The following is a 17,718-nucleotide window of genomic DNA, read 5'->3' on the forward strand; positions in this document are numbered from 1 at the left end:
ATTCCTGCTAATCATTGTCATGTAAGCATAGAGCTGCTTGAGCAGAGACTGCATAAACAGGTGTGCTACTTCTCATGCCTTATTACGCATCAGAGCTTTTGCCCTTGGATGTTTCCTGTAACAAACCTTTGAAAACTGTTATGAAGAAACACTGGAGTAAGTGGGTGATGGATACTCAGGTGCTTATGCTGCAGGGAGCTTAAAAAGCCTTACTATATAGGCTTGTTAGTTGTTTGAATCTTTTAAAATGAGTCATAGCAGAAACAAAATGTAGCAGAAGCAAGGCATTTGCTGGTATTAAGCATGGCTGCACAAGACAAGTTAGAACTACAATTCTGAAAAGAGGGAGACTTCTGTGGTTTGGTGAAATGGTGAAAATCAAGATGACGTGCATTTAGTGATGAATTATGAGAAGCAAACTACTGGTTAAAGGTAAGAAAGCAACATAGCTTGTCTTTGCTACTGTGAAATCATACAAAGAATGTGCAAGGTTTTCTGCAAGTAATCATTGTAATTCAAATGGAAAATTGTTTTTGCATCTTTGAGAGATTGATGAAGTGCATCTTCTGCATAGAAAACACAATACCTGTTGTTAATTTTAGGTTTGCTTTAATTGTATGTCAGTGTTGTAGTAATGGCTACAGTCCTGGTTCTTGGATTCTTCCCCTTCAACTGTTAATGACAACCCTTACGCTTCCTGTTCTGAGGCACTCCCTGATTGTGTGCCAGTGCAGTCCTAATTTTACCCAAACCATGCATTTCCTCTTTCGTTTAATATTAACTTCCACATAAAGATTATTTAGTTGTCAGTGGTATTTACCCATTTTTATAGTGGCAAATTCACCATGTCTCAAAAGTTAATAAATTATAGATCTAGAGTTTGATGTTTCCCAGCAAGGTGAGGAGCATCAGATAACAGCAGCAGCAAAGTTTTCCTGTATGCTGATGTACATGTGGAAGGCCAACATAGTAGCTCTATCTCATGTCTTTGTTGCTGAGGCAGTGACAATGTATCAGTATTGATGTTGCTTTTGAGCATGTACCAGATCAACATTGCTTTAAAATGCAGTTCAAGTTAAAAATTGAAGTGTCTGTTGTAGTAATTGTAGCTGGATAGAGAGTAATTGTTGGTTCTAATAATATAGTTCATGGATAATGTTTAGTTTTTTAATTCACAAACATTTTTGCCTGTAATAGTCTGATTTTACCAGTAGGCTTATTTTAGTCTCCTGTGTTGTTGGACATCATAATACAGAACAGACTGATAATTGCAACAGTGACGTTGTTATGATTTCTTTTGACTCACAATGGTGGTTGTTGTTGTTGTTTAGGAAACCTGAATTGACTGACTCTGCCTCTCTGCTAGAGACCTTCAAGTTTCTTGAAAATGTACCTGCAGACTTCAGTGATGAGGAAGATGAAGAAGATATTGAAGGAAGAGAGAAAGCAATCATTGATAGCGCAACAGTGAGTGGAAAAAAATAATTGAAAAAGTTACGAAGAACAGAAAAAGTGAGATTAATGAGATGCCTATATGCAAAGTATAAGACTGTGTATGTACACATGCAAATATTAATGCATCTTTGTGATGATGTGTCCAAGCATGTGTGCATAAGAGGAATTACATATGCATTTCTGAGTTTGTTCAAGCAAATAAAGCTTTGCCATCTTTATTGCTTGAAGTTTGCAGCGATAGATGAAAATTTTTTTAATTGCCTTTCAACTATTCTGTACTACCTAGTATTTTTGATACGTATTGCATACAATGTTTAAGATAGCAGATGTATTTTCACCTTAGTTTGAAAGTATTGTTTATAATGTTGCAGGTCAAAAAAATGCATCACTTCTTCAAGATTTATAGAAGTATATTGATATTTAAAATTACTTGTAGAAATGTATCCTTCTAGGGTACAGAACAGAAACACCACATTTCTCTTTAAATAGCATGTGAAAGGAAGAAGTGTAACTAGAAAAACCCTTTAACATGGGGTGAATACACTTTTTTTGTTTATTCAAAAACCTGAAACTCACTCATGATCTACACTTTTCTATATCATTTTATATGTTATTATATAAAATGGGTACATACAATCAATACTCAATTTTGTAATTGTGTTTTCAAAATTAATGTTTATTCAGTAAATTGCGTTGCCTAACAATTGAAGCAGATAAGAGTTATGATGGATGTAATTGGTTCTGATCAGTTTTAAGAATGAAGACTTAAAAAAACATCAGAGAGTTTTTAAAGAGGGACTTCATAAACTTGTTGTTGTCATCCATGAACTTACGTCTGAAACTCTACTGTAAAATAGTCTGTAATATAGTATGTTCAATAAGCTTGCTGAAGGAATTAAGCTTGAACTTTAGAATTCCTTCAGGTTTTGAAATTGGTTTGTTGTATTTAGAAGAAACAGTCATTCATCCTCATGATCTATAGAAAGATGGCCTGTGTACTGAAGTCTTCTCAGACTGACCTGTAGCAATGTTCCAACTCAAAATATTGTCATGAATGTAATTTTTCTGTAGAAGTAATATTTGTGCTGCAGATATAATGTATCATGACATCAGCTCATCTGTTAGATAAATGATTACAAAACATCTATTCTATTTTGATTTTTTGAGGGAAAAGTAAATTTATTGCAGAATTTGTATGATGAGGTCCTTCATTAAAATATGTATGTTTTCTTTTATCAAAATTTAGTATATTTTTTTTACTGAATTTGATTTTGAATTTGAAAGGGAAATGCATTTTAAGCATGGAATTACCATGTTTAAATAACAGTAATTTCTGAGGAAGTATTCAGGAATTATTTTTGTCAAATCTATGCAAATTAGCTCTTGACTGTTGTGGTAATTTTTTTCCTAAACTTGTCTTTTGGTCTAGAGTGATTTCAGAGACGAGAGTTAAAAAGTCTATTTTCAGAGAAGCAGAGTGGGTTTGATTTTGCTGAAGTCCTTTCTACAGCAGTCTGAGATTTTTGTTTGGGGGGGGTTGTGTTTTTTTTAAAAAACCTGCATCAAGAGAAATTTTGTACTTTTCTGGTATTAAAAAAAATTTAGCAATGGTCTAGGTCAGTGTAGTTTCATTATCAAGTAACTGATTATTGGTGAAAAAAGATCTATGTATAATTTTGACCTAAAAATTTGAACAGAGTCTGTATGCTTATTCCAGATTTACTTACTCATGTATATTTTTCTGCTTCTTTTTCAACTCACTGTTAGGATTTTGCATAGGAAACAAGACAGTACTGCTCAGTATGAAGATGTGCATGCAACTTAATTCAGTTTTTTCTCTCCTTCCTGACCTTTCAGATTGTAAGGAAAAGAGTGCTGTGTGACAGCAGTGAAGACAGAGATACAGAAGAAGCTTTGAAAGAGTTTGACTTTTTGGTTACCTCTGATGAAGGTGATGGGGAATCAAGAAGTTCAGGAGATGGAACAGATTGGGGTGGTAAGGAAAATTAATGGATTGTACATTGCTAAGGATATATTGTAAATTATTGATTAAGATCTCTGTTATGATCATATCACCTTTTGAGTATTCCTACAGTAATTGGCAAACTGAAGTCTTCTTGACATAATATTCTAGTTTTCCTATATACTCCTTCAAAGTAAGGATTTTTATAAGTTCATGCTTCTAGTCATTGTCTTTTTCATTTTCTTTAATAATAAGGAATTTTAATTTTATGAGTGTAATTCCAATGTGTTTTTCCAGTGACCTAAGCTACTGAAGAGCTCAGATAAAGCTATATTTCACAATTATGATCTTAAAGTTATGTCTTAGTTATTTATTTGCTTTCTCCCACTTTGATACAGAGAATGGTGAGTCATAAAGACTAAACTAATTATACTCTTATTGTGTGTTAGCAATTTGGGCAATATGAACTATTCAGTTGCTCAGATTTTCTTCTGTAATTTATCAGAAGAACGTACCTTTAAACCCCTAGTCACAGAGAGGCATTTCACAAACTGTTCTCTGTCCTTAGAGGTTCATGTCCTGCAACCCAGAATGCCAGCATCCACTTTATCTTGACATACTTATTCTGCATAAACCCACAGCATAGGAAAGGGAAGGAGGAAGAGAACTAATTAGGTATCTTGATGGGGAGCTGTTTCCTCCTTAAGCTGCTCTGGAAGGTCTTAAGAATAAGTGGACACAGAGCTATGGAAGATGAATGGGAAATAATGGATTTTATAATGGAACCGAAAACTTGTCAGGCAACTAAGCCATGGTAGCTGTGGCCCTCACATGAGATGACAGCTCTGAGATGCTGTATTCATTGAAGCCATGTCCAGCTCCCGGTTGGACTCCAAATTATTGTTCATTGTGATGTAGTCTCTGCTGAACTGGATGTGTCTGAGTATCACTAGATACAGCAGTCAGTATTCTATTCACTAAACAAATGTAGTAATGCTACTCTTTAAAAATAATTAATGAGGTTGTTTTGATACTTCTCTTTAAGATTAAAAATTTATCAGTTTATGCTTGGTAAGTGTAGCTATTGTTTGTGTCACTGAAAAGTTAGTGTGTCAACAGGACCTTTTTTGTTCTCAAATTCACACTTCTGGTTTATTTTTACCTTTATTGATGACAGCTGATTACAAATGAGCAGAAGTCTAATCATTAAAAATAAATAGTCATGGAAAGTGGTAGTTTCCTTTCTAGAAATATTAAGGGGTTTTTGAGTTTTAAACAATATTTTTTTTCAATTACTTGTTTTACTATTTGGGTCTTTTATGTTAACTTTATGTAAGAATAGCTTCTTCAAGGAACTGCCATTATGAATCACTTATCCCAGTCTGATTTACGTGAAACTGTTAAATGTAGCATAGAAGAGTGATGTTGTGTAGCAAGGATAGAAGCAAAAAGAGGAAGTTCTTGCTTTGTTTTGGATCCCAAGCATTACTGATCAATTACAGTGATTTGTTGAACCCATTTGTCTTCAAAGTCCTCAGAAGTCTTCAGGTAATTTTTAAACTCCAAAGGACTTGCACAGTAGTAGTTCAGAATCCACTTGTGAAGTTGAACAGAACCTGTAGGACATGCAGGAAGCATCCTGGAACAGTCTGTAGAAAATTAATGTATTAAGTATTTTCCTGGCAACAATGCAATCTAATATAAATCCATTTAAACTTTTTTGTTAGAGGAGAGATTTATTTTTTTTTCTTGCCAGGGAGGAAATGCATAATTAAAACGAACTGCCTGGTCCCAGAAATAATACATACCTGTTTCTCTCAAGCATGATTTTCTTACATCTTTTTTTAGTTATTCACACATTTTTTATCACAGTGGTACTTAATGGAGTGCATGTGTTAAGAAGGACATGACTCAGCCCACAGGCCATCTTTAATTTTAGAGTCTCTCTTCAGCTTATTAATAACTCTCTATTTTCATACCTGTTGCAAAAAGACTAATACCTCCAGACTCTGGATCTTTAATTGATGTGTCAGTCGTGATCATAACTGGAGGGTTCAAAGGAATGAGAGACCATCTAGTCCAATCTCCTGCTCAGGTCCATTTGCAGCCAGTTACTCTGGCCTTGTCAATTTTCAGTATCTTCCAAGAAAGAAGTTCACATAAACTCTCAAGGGCAGTCAGTATTCTGGTATTTGACTGTCCTTGTGGTAAAAAGAATTTTTTTTTCCTGTGTTGCAAGTCAAGCAGAGTCAATGTATTCTTCTCTACACCTGCCAATTAGTTAGTTGTAGGCAGCACGAAGATGCCTCTTGTACCATTGGGGAACACTCACAGTAATCTCAGTCCCTCCTTGCAGCTCGTCTGCTCCAGCTGCCTTAACTTGCTATGCCATGTCAATAGTAGGTACTTAGCACATTATACATACAATGTTTCACAGTATAAGAAATATTATACTGGAATCATTACCCAAGATGTGGTCTCCCAAGTGCCAAACCGGGAGCAGTAATCACTTCCCTCACCCGAATGGCTACATTCTTGATAATACAGCCCAGGATACGGTTGATCACCTTTGTTGCAAGAGTATGCTGCTGATGCCTGTTCAGTTTGATGTTGATGGAGGATTCCTGAGTCTTTTTCAGCAAGTTAATTTCTAACAAGTCAGTCCCCATAGTAACGTATGTCTGGTTTTTTATCTTCTGTCAAATCATAGTGACTCTTTCAGGATGGGATCGATAGTATTGTGCTTCCTCTACGCACATTTGATGCCCTCTCTGCATAGTAGTCTGAGGAGGAGTTTATTACTGTTCATATCTTAAAAGTCCTAGAATTGTTTACTGATGTACAAAGCAAACTTCATCAAAAGGAATTAATTTTTAAACAATAAGGTTGAGATTTTAGAGAGGAAAATCAGATGAAAAGATAATGTTTTTTGAAACATTCTGTAATGGTCATGAAAAGGAATATATATGAGGAAAAGTTGTATTACCTCCCTCCTCTGGCAAATTATTTTTCTAAGCTGCCTCAGTACGGTCTTTCCATATGTGGAAAAAATGAATTAGAGATTTGGACTCACGTACCATGTTTTGTTCAAAATCTCCAAATACTGTACTAATGGAAGAATACTTCTCTATATCATATCACAGGGAAAGTAAGTTGAGAGACATGGATTTTATATTTTTTCAATTAGACATTGAAATATTTTGTGTATTTTTTCAAAGACTGATAACTTCGTCCTTCCCCTCTTAGTGAAAATGAAAGACCTTTGTGCTTTAAGATTTCATTCATAACTTGGTGACATGTAGGGTGTTCCAAAATTATTTAAGTGTGCTGCTGTTTTGTGTAAATGACAACATAGCACAAAGACAATGAAATGAGAGCTTGAAATGGAGTGATGCGATGTCAGAGTTGTAAAATTATATGGACCAGTAACATAGCTGTTGCTTCTAGATAGAATACTGCTTTCTCTGGAGGAAAGAAAAAGCTGAAAAATGTGTCCTGATTTATTATTATAAAGTAAAGGTTGCTTACACTTATGAACAGTTATGTGCTTAGCTGTAGAAATTAGGCAGGTGAAATTTGAGCTCAATTTTTTATTAAGAAAATTCTAAGCAAATAGAAGTGGAATATGAGTAGCAGTTTTACAGCTTTCACAAGCTTGGTGCTATTTCTGTCTGTTTAAAATAAAAGACAAATGCTATTGACAGCAGCTCTTAACCTCCTTCAGTGGAGATCACTTGGTGACATTATTGAAAAAGGATGTTTCATTTGTTTCACTTTGTTTAGAAAAGGAAGACCAGTGTCTCATGCCTGAAGCTTGGAATGTCGACCAGGGAGTAATAACCAAACTCAAGGAACAATACAAAAAGGAGCGCAAGGGGAAAAAGGGGGTGAAGAGTAAGTGGAAAACATTGCACCTTAAAATCATAAATCCCACATCTTTCACACCCTTAATTCTATCTCTCTTTCAATGTTTTCCTAAAATTACTTACTCTTTTACTTTGCTGCTCCTGGACTGCTTTCCTGTTCACCAGTTCTCAGGGGTTGAAATTAATGACAGTCAATCAAGTTACCTGATAAATAGTTGGATTAGATATCTTCTTCCAACCAGGTGTTGGATTAATTAAAAATTCTTGCTTTGAGAATGGTTTATGCTTTTGTTACTCAGAAACAAGATCTGTAAAGCATTGGTTTAATAGTTCACACTTTAATATAGAAGATTTCAGAACCCTTTCTTAGCTGGAAACATGCCAGTTTCACAGGAAGAGTTAAAGTCTGGTATGTAAAATTAAAAAAACCCAACAGAAACAGTTTTTGAGCATCCTATTAGATGACAGAGGGAGAAAACAGGTTAATTTCTACCCCTGTTTATACTTAACATTCACAACATGCAAGTCATGCTGTCATCATAATTTGTTATGCAGGGCTCGAAATAGGAAGCAACTCTGGCCATTAATTTATTTGTAAATCACAGGATCTATTTATTGACTTTTATACTTGTGGGACTAGCCTTTAAAATCTTGGGTATTGTTATCCAAACAAAAAAACTGAACGGTATTTGAAATACAGTTTCTAGCCCTGTATTATGTTTTTTGTTACATTTCTTGAATGTAAAATCAGTCTTTTTTGATACATAAGCCATAAAAAAAATTTAACTTAGATGAAGTGTTTAAAATGAAAGACAGTGTTCACAGCTATATTTCAAACATCTAGTCGTATTCAGAACTCATGTGTGAATGATGTAAATGAATAATATTGCATGTAGCCCAGTAAGAAATTTAAGGGATATTTCTCCCTATGTGGGAAGATGCTTATGAATATCAGGGAAATTCTTCCTTCCAGAGAAATACATACCTATGCAAAAGGTGTCAGATCCTCACATCACAGAGGCTGACTTGCTTGGTTACTTTTTGTATTGATACTATGTAAGCTGCTGCTCAGCCCTTGGTTATGTTGCTGAAATAATGCTATCAAATACACAAAATAAACCTCCTTTTTTTCTTTTATTATGGATAAAAGTAAATACTTACCATACTTTAAATTTCTCAAGTGATATTTTTGTTACCTTTAGTATCATTTAAGTTACTGGAAATTAATTGCAGTCTGACAAGAAGCTGAGCTGACCAATTAAAGTGTTCCTCTCATGTAAATTTCATTCTGAACTTCTTTATAATTAAAATAGACAAGGCATGTCAATATAGGACTTCAGTGAAGCTGACTTTTGTAACCTGCTATTTTTAACGTACACAGATGTGCTGTGTAGTTCAGGGTAAACAGTTTTAGGGTTAACTTTGTTGAAATTAAATTTAACAGTTGTAATTCTATTCTTAAACAGCTGTTGAGTGCTTTTTATTTTTTGTTATAAAACTTAATGTTTAATTTTTTTAATATAAACATAGATATTATTGGATCATGTTTTATATATTTATCAGAAAAATTCCTGATATAAGGCAGTACTTGGGAATCCAGTGCTCCTTTATGAAGATAATTACTGCTTAGTACATGTACTCTACCTTTTGGTTTGATTTGATTGTTTGATCTTGGGAGTTCAAAATGGTTTACTACAGTACAGAATTTAAGCATCTTTCCATGGACAAGCCATCGTAGGAAGGGCATCAATACAGAAAAATCAGGAAGAATCTGAGCCTGTTTTCAGCTGTTAATGATATTGCATGTAGTGAAAAAGAATGTGAGGAAGAAAGTTCAGGCAAAAAGAAGGGACTAAATATCTTGACATTAGATTGTACAGCGTTTGTATCTATGACTTTAATGTCATCATAAATGGTGTTTAAACACAGAACTGCTAAGTAAAATATTATTTTTATAAATCAGATATTATAGTGAAACAATCTTGCAAAATCCTACTTGCTGTTTTCCCGAATCAAGTAATACTTTTGTGACAGACAAATTAAATACAATTTAGTTTATCATCTGTCATTATGGTTAGGGTGAACAAAATAGAATTTAAAACTGCATTAGTAAATTTACGATTTTGCAAGGCTGTAGTAAACACTCCTTTGAAGTAATAAGAGAACAGAATTATGGAATCATAGAATGGGTTTACGAGAGAATACATATATTAGAGTACAGTTCTGTGTTAAAGCTGCTTGAAAATAGCTGTATTATTTACTGGTCTAGGAAAAAGCATAATGGACTATGGGTAAGACATTTTCCCATTCTTAATTAAACTTACAACAGGAAAAACTACCGAAGATATGTTTCAGCCTCAATCCTATATAAAACAGTCAAAACAGGGATGTGGGAAAATGATGGAGCAAAGCACAGGTAAGTGTCAAGAAGGGCATGGGTCTTCACCATATGTATCTTCAGGATGTAGGCCAGTGAATCCAGTTGCATTTATATTTTAATGTAACTTTTTGCATTATATAGTTCACAATACTACACTACTGCACAAATAACTTTAAAATAATTGTGTTGTTGTAATAATTCGCTGCACAAAGTACCTGATGCACAGATTTTAAAATATTCACAAATGTCAGCTATTAATTTGGAAAAGTAGATATTCTCATGATCAGTGTGACTCAGTTGGAGGCATTCTTCAGCATCCCATGCAAGTAGCATTATGAGTTTATAAATGTGGGAAAGATTGTACGTTCACAAGTCTCAGCTGCTTCTGTCACTTTCCTTTCAAGAAATTCATTTCATGCTGGACGAGTAGTTATTGTTGAAAATAGGGGCTCATTAGTTTTTCTGTGGTTATGTTATAATGCAAAGTAAGGATCCATTGTTGCATGTGCTGCTGTAGCATATCTGATATAAGTAGTGCCATCATAAGCTATGCATAAACCATTTAATTTTTTGTTTTTTCTGGTTAGGGCCCAACAGGTCAAAGCTGCAAGATATGCTTGCAAACTTGAGAGATGTTGATGATCTCCCTTCGTTGCAGCCATCTGTTGCACCTTCTTCAAGACCCAGTAGCTCAAGGCTCGTTGAACATGAGATAAACAGGACAGATGAAGGTAAGTATTCAAAATGTGCATGCACCTTTGAAAAGAGTAGATGTTTGTAGTTTCTTCTGCTTAAAGGTTGTCCTCTTAGTACTTTCCACACACTTTACAAATACTCATTCATGATGATGAATTCCACCTAAGTGCGATAAATGGCATTCCCATTTCTCACCTCCTGTCATTTTTAGTAAGGTCAAGACACCTACCTAGCTCAAGTCTTGGCTGAACACCTTTCAACAGGAGAAAAATTATTTGGCGCTTGGTAATTTTGTAATATGAGTATCTTAAGTCACTTGCTTTTGTTTCTGCTCAGGCCTGGCAGTTAATTGTAGAATATAAAGTCTCAGGGCATAAGAGCATCTGGTTTTCTCCCCAGTAACATAATTTTAAATGTATGTGTATCTACATACACACATGTATGTTTTCTTTTTTAAGTGCAAAGACAGTGGTTCTGCAAGTAAACACAAGTGGGTAGATACAGCTTTTAAATACTTGTGGTGATTGTGTAGTGAATCATACAGAATAACTTACAGCTTTTTCCATGGAAAACCGTGTGTCTTTGCAATGTGGGATGTGGTTACCTTCATTAATATTGTCTCTGAAAGTTGCTAAGTCATCTGTGTGATTCAACATTCGAACTGCTATAATATGCAGCATAATAAAATTAATATGCGAGGCTGTATTAATTTGTAGAAGATCATATCATGTGCTCTTTATTTAGATGGTTAATGTGTGTTTTGAAAAAGAAGCAAAACATGGGTTTCACTTAGCAGTCTTATCAGTAAGTGTGAAAAAGTAGGTCAGCCAAGTTATAATTAAGATGCATAAAAAGCTGTGATGTCTGGCATAGTTACCAAAGATCTCAGTACTTCTGTTTCCTACATGCTCGGTGATTTTATGAAAGAAGAGAGTAACTTAGCAACTCCCTGAGAAGTGGAGGAATTTTTTGGTGGATGTTTCCTTTCCAACTTTTATTACGTGTACTGAGAGCTACATTAGCAGAGCTCCATTTTTCTGTCCTTTCAAGAATGTGTTGTTTAGTTCAGAGACTCAGATGGACTTTCAAAGAGCAGAAGAGGACTGATTGTTACCAGTCTGAATTCAGTATTATGAGCTGTGTATTCCTTTACAAATCTGAGGATCTGTGATATTTTTGAAATGCAATTTTTTTATTCTAGTAAGTTTTAAAATTTGATGGCCTGTATTGTGTGTTGAGTGGAATATTACATCATAAGTTCAAAAGAGAGAAAAAGAGAATGGTAGTTTAGACTTCAGGGTGACAAGGGTAACAACTGTTTGTCATTAGAAGGTAGTGACCAAGAGACCTAATCAAACAGCAGAGCTCGAAAGGCTTTTTTTAAATTGTAAAAGGTAATAGAAAGCAGACAGGACACTGGGTACATGTGGAACAGAAGGACCATGGAAAGGTAGAGAACTTTATGTTGGTTGACCTGCAGGAGAGTTGAATAGCATCTGAACCTGATGTCTTCAAGACAAGAGGGAAGCAGCCTGAACAGATCAGGCTGTTCATTGTAAGCCATAGTTTGCTTGATTTTAACTTAGTGTTGATGCTGCTGGATTGAATAAGGCTGGATTGAATAAGACACTGAGAATGAGATGGCATTTCCTATTCTCTCCCTGGTAGAAACAGTATTTGCCAAAGCTTGTATTTTTATGATGGAGTTTAAAGGGGAAAATAATTGTAATTTACTGAATAACCATTGTAATTTGAGACGAAAGGTGTATAAAATTGAATGGAGTCTCTTGTGTCCAGAAGATAGCACATTTTTCATCTACTCAGGCCCCCTTCTGTGTTCATCTACATCAACATTTTTCATCTACTCAGGCCCCCTTCTGTGATGTATAGACTTGGAGAGCTGTTGTACAGGGAAGTTGGTAAAGGCACAACTTCTTTTCAGTCGTACAGCTTGATGCAGAGCCTTGTGTGCTCTAAGTGTGTCAACTGTACCCTCTTGGTCTTTGATCCTCCTGTTTCTAGTGAATCTGCCTGTGGATGTGTTTATGTTGCAAAGACTGGAGCTCCTATAGGCATGCTGTAGCAGCTGTAAGCTAGTAAAAACCTGGAATTCATTGCTGCCTAAGCTCTTTAGTACTTAAACTGATTTTACAAGTTGCGATGAATTGTCAGCTTCCAGTTGTATTGCTAGATTGGAGTACAGGCAAGCAGCTTCATTGTTAGACATGCTTTTGGATGTGCGTGGATATGGTATTAAGAAAGGAGCAGTCCAGCTGTTCCCACCAGCTGTTCTCTGCCACATTTTTGTTACTTCTTCAGAGCCTATTTGCATATTTTATTGTGGAGTTAGGGAAGGGCTTGAGTTTTTCTGTGTTCCTTTTGTATTATATATGGGTGAATGGTAGTTTACTGTTCCCTCCTGTGGCTAATGACAGTGTCTTGAGTTGTGTACACCTCCACTATAAGTAATCTGTTCAGAGGACACTGTTTATTGGTAAGTATAGTAATTATCTTTAGAATGAAGTATCTTTTTATATCTTTTTGCCCTCAGCTACTTGAGAGATATATAGCATTTTGGATGTGGAAAATATGCTTTTGTTAATCAATGTTGTATAAGCCCATGTTTCAGGGTTGGGTTTTTTTGTTTTCTTTTCTTGCAGTGGAAGCTTTAACATTCCCTCCTTCTTCGGGGAAGTCTTTCATTATGGGAACAGATGAAGCCCTTGAAAATGAGCTGGGTCTTGGAGAACTCGCAGGCCTTACAGTAGCCAATGAGGCAGATTCGCTGACTTATGATGTAAGTGGTTATCAATGGTAAATCAAGGTCTACTGACTACTTGATGAGTACAGATGCAAGTTACATGTGTGTAGACTCAGCAGAAGGGGAGATAGTCTTGTCCAGTTGTTAGGAGGCTACGGGGTGCTTTGTTATTACAGGTATTGGAAGGGTGCTTACAAGGACAACAGAGCCAAGGTTCTCCATAGTGCCAGGTGTTAAACCAAGAAGACACAGTAGCAAATTGTGGCATGAGAGGCTCAGGTTGGTCATTAGGGGAAATAGTGTTATGTAGGAGGTTGTACTGAAGTTACATTGTCCAGAGAGGCTGTGGAATACATCTCCTGAGTGATATTCAAGACTTGACTGGGGACATTACCGGGTGTGGGCAATAGTCTTGTTTCAAATGGGAAGTATACCAGAGACTTTTTGGGAGGCTCTGGTGGTGAGCTCTTCTATGGCTGTGTGTGTAGCCCACAGCTTCTTTTTCTTTCACTTTTCATGCAAAATCTCTTAAAATTGCTTCTTTGCCGTCATATGCAATTTTTGTCTGTATTTCTGATTTCTTAGGAAAAGGTACTTCAGGTACTACTTTAATGATGATCTCCTTTGTGATATGTCAGCTTCAGACTAATCTTCCTATTGCATTGTCCATTTCTGTTAAAGGGGATTTCAGAGAGGATTTTTTAGTACTTTGTGTTAGAGAGGAATCTTACCCTTCTGTAAATCTGTTAAGTAATCATCTGGGATTTTACTATTACAAATAAAATCTGAGATTTCAGAAATAACCTGCAGGTCTTTACTTTGAAGGTCTACCCTTGTATGTACTTGTAAAGCAATAAATTATGTAATTAATAAAAAATTTACATGTATTTTGAGAGTGACACTGCAGAGAAGTGCTTTGCTACCATAGCAAGTTTCTGAGCATGTGATCTATTATGAACCACCAGGATTGCAATGATACAGAACATCTCTGCTAAAATTCGTTGTTTTAGCATAGTCTCCTAGTTTGGGCTCAACTCTTGATGTTTTTGCTAATCTTCCCTAAGTTTTTCTCCAAAAAGGGGTAGGATGGTGTACAAATTTAATTTCTTTTACAGCTACACCTTAAACTTAGATGCTGAATTTTTAAATTCGGAGGACAAACCTAAACCATCTGTACAAGGCTTTAATGCCTTCAGTGCTTGACTTCATTGTTCAAGTGTCCAGATAAAAGTACTGTGTTTGTCCATGTCTCCCATATTCGGAACCAACAGCTTTCATTTATGAAATCTAGCATTTCTTTATCCACCCCTATCCTATTCTGCATGGTTGAGAATATTAGCTTCTCTTTGTTTACTTGTTAAATGCCTTTATGACATACTGTGGTCGGGAGTTGTTCAGGGCCAGGTCAGATGGGGCTTTGAGCAAGCTGGCTTAGTGGGGGGTGTCCCTGCCTGTAGCAGAGGTTGGACCTAGATGATCTTTAAGGTCCATTCCAACCCAAACTGTTCTGTGATCCTATGAATTCATAGTCATGCTTACCTCAACTCTTACCTTTTTACAGTGCTGACAATTTAAAAAAAAAAAAAGTTTATGGTGCTCTTTGCTTCTGTGCCTGTTCTCTTTAATGAAGCAAAGTAAGACTATTTTTTCCATTCCAAATTTTACTGGAAGTTTTGCTTACAAATAATATATATGTTTTTATTTTTGACTGCTTCATACCTTCTCCAGCTGCCAAATGTGAATCAGGTAGAGGTAGTGGAAATTTAGTATGGTTTTTCTAGGTGTCAATTTTGAATCATATGGAGAATGAAGTTAAAAGGCTTATGTGAATTGGTATTGGAATGTGTTTGCTCTCAAAAGTTGCATACACTTTGCTATTTTCAGTCCCTTTCTGCCCACTGAAATTTTTTCTGGATTCTTTTCTTCTAAAACATGGCAGCCTCAGCCTGCCTCATTTCATGGTTTTAAGTTTTTTACATGTTGCTTTCGCTCTCTGTAAATTAAATAATGGTTTTCACTTGATAAGGAAGATTATGAATTAATACCTAAACAGAAAATTCTGTTTGTGGGTAAGGTTTTAGAATATCCAACAAGATAAAATTTCTCAGGTTGCTAGCCAGTACTCTTTGAAGTTCATCTTTTCATTTTCCTTCCTTTACATGTTGTCGTCTTAACAAACATTCACTTTGGATTGTTCTGGTAAAAACCTAGTCTTCTGGGTAGATAAAAGGTTCATGACATTATAACAGACTTATTCAGATACTATTATGTATCATACTAAGTTTGTTTAATGCTTTGTACAGACTTGGAGGTTTGGACTTTGTGTAGTCCCTTGCTTCATTTCCTGCAACTTTGAACAGAAGTGTCCATAATCCTACTTGTGTATCATTGCTGTTTCTGGAGTTTTCAAGTTGTCTCTATGGATACAAATTACACTATTAGTGGCAAATCCAGATCAGGTGATAATTTAGGGGTTGTACATCCCCGCTTCAGTGGGGGGAGAGAAAAGGAGGCTGGCTGCAGTAACTCAGCCTCTTGCAGCTTGTGGAAGAGGAGCAGTGGTGGTGCAGCCAGCTGGTGCATAAGGCTAGGATCTGTTTCCACCTCTGCTGCTGGTCTGCTGTCTGGGACTGCTCTCCATCTACTTTCCAATTTATAAGCTAGTCATCATGAACTCTGTTGAAAGAATGTCTTTGAATGAATGAGAAGCAAATGGAGAATATTAACCTCCCAGAACTGCCATACACTATTAGGTCACCTAAGGTGTCTTTGTAGCTTTCACACATATGATGTTGGACCTGTGCTGCTGGTATGTCAGCTGGAGGGCAGGGAGGTTTCCTCCATCACATAATTTGCATTAGATGCCTCTGTTGAGGCAGCCAAATTCCTCTCCAGATATATGTGAAAGCTCTGGATATCTTGTACCCTTTTTGCTGAGACTTTCTTGGCTAATCTCTAGAAAACCTTCCAGAGCTGCTAACTTTGCTGTCCCACCCCATCCTTATACCAGCTCGAGCATTTGTCTGTTCCATCATTGAGCCAACTGAGCTCAGTAAACTGGTGAGGAACAGACTTGTCTCCCTGAGCGTAACAGTGCATAATTACCAAGAAACATGAGAAGACTAAACCTGCTGTTAGTTAAAACTCCTTTCTCATTGTTTAAAACCAATGCAACCTCTCAATGAATCATATTTTTATTGTTAAATACAGATGTAACAAAACTTTTTAAAAAGCATTTTTGTTCTTAAATCTTCCTCTCTGCCCCACCTTTGAGAATAAAATGGAGACACGTTAAGTGGCTCTTAACAGTCATCTCTTCTGTGCAGTTGATGATACTCAATTATGTGGGATTATCTGTAGCAATCAAGATAATGAAATCATCAATATTTTAGTTACAATTGTTTGTTTTCCTTATTTTCCATAACCACCATCAGCAGTGGTTATGGGAAGATAAATTTAACTGTGGCAGTGACTGACTGATGAAAGCCTGTTCAGCACTTTATGTCAACATTTGTCTGAAGAGGAATGTTGAAGTGACTTATTTTTTTAAAGGCTTTCTTTTTGGGTCTTCTAAAAATGCATTTATTGTGAAATAATTGTCTATATATATGATAGCTTATTGCTTGCCAGTTATATTTTTAGTGTGTAGCCAAGTCCTTTTTGCCTTTTTCTTTTCTTTTTCCTGGCAAGCTTTACTTGTCTTGCATTATGACAGAGCTTGTGTTGCCTTACATGAGCAAGTTAGGTTGTGTTCCTATGTGCTGCTAGACACTTCTGTGTTATCTCTTAGGTCTTTACTTCAGAGATTGCATGTCAGTGGTACCTTGCATATTCAGGAATCACTGCTTGGCTGAGTCATGCCCAGTGTTAATGAATAAGCCAGTAGGTATTCATTAGATCAAATAGATCATAGATCAAATTTCAAATACCAAACCATGTTCACAGCAGTATCACTCAGAAAGGTCCTTTTTAACTTTTAAATTGTGTAACTTAACAGACATACAGAGTATTTCAGATTTGCGCAGAAAGTATTACTCTGAAAGCAGTATTACTTGTTGCCTTCCTGGAATACATCTACTTTTGTTCTCATTTTGAGTTGGCTGATCAGTGTTAAATGGACTTGCTCAACAGTAGATTGTTATGAATGGTGAGCAAGGTAATTTGACATCTTCTGAAAATGCCAGACTAAATTTCTGATTTATTTATTTCCTTGTGCCTTCCAGATTAATTACAAGTTTGCCTTTTTTTTTTTATTAGATAGCAAACAATAAGGATGCGTTGAGAAAGACTTGGAACCCCAAATTCACATTAAGAAGTCACTTTGATGGAATAAGAGGTCTTGCTTTTCATCCTGTTGAACCAGTCTTAATAACAGCTTCTGAGGACCATACATTAAAAATGTGGAATTTACAAAAAACAGCCCCAGCAAAAAAGTAAGATTTTTTTTCTCTTTGTTTCAAAAAACATTTACATTTTTGAAGAAAAAAACAACAAGTAGATGCCACTTCTCTGAATGGCCCATGGAGTTATTGAAAATTATTCCTTGAATTTAAGAGTAGGAAAACAAGCTGTGAGAGAAGGATGGAAAGAGTGATTC

At 35.8% G+C, this 17,718-nt stretch overlaps 1 protein-coding gene across 1 annotated transcript in view; it reads left to right on the forward strand.

The window, feature by feature from the left end:
• Positions 1-17,718, forward strand: part of STRN (striatin, calmodulin binding protein) — a 52,840-nt gene that overhangs the window by 24,793 nt on the left and 10,329 nt on the right. The window contains exons 5-10 of the mRNA XM_010004570.1: positions 1,332-1,467; positions 3,313-3,448; positions 7,202-7,312; positions 10,252-10,395; positions 13,021-13,157; positions 17,379-17,554. Of these exons, the coding sequence (XP_010002872.1) occupies positions 1,332-1,467; positions 3,313-3,448; positions 7,202-7,312; positions 10,252-10,395; positions 13,021-13,157; positions 17,379-17,554 (840 nt within the window). The remainder of the gene's footprint in view (positions 1-1,331; positions 1,468-3,312; positions 3,449-7,201; positions 7,313-10,251; positions 10,396-13,020; positions 13,158-17,378; positions 17,555-17,718) is intronic.

The sequence above is a fragment of the Chaetura pelagica genome, unplaced genomic scaffold (assembly GCF_000747805.2).
Source record: "Chaetura pelagica isolate M959 unplaced genomic scaffold, ChaPel_1.0 scaffold278, whole genome shotgun sequence".
NCBI classification, from domain to species: domain Eukaryota; kingdom Metazoa; phylum Chordata; class Aves; order Apodiformes; family Apodidae; genus Chaetura; species Chaetura pelagica.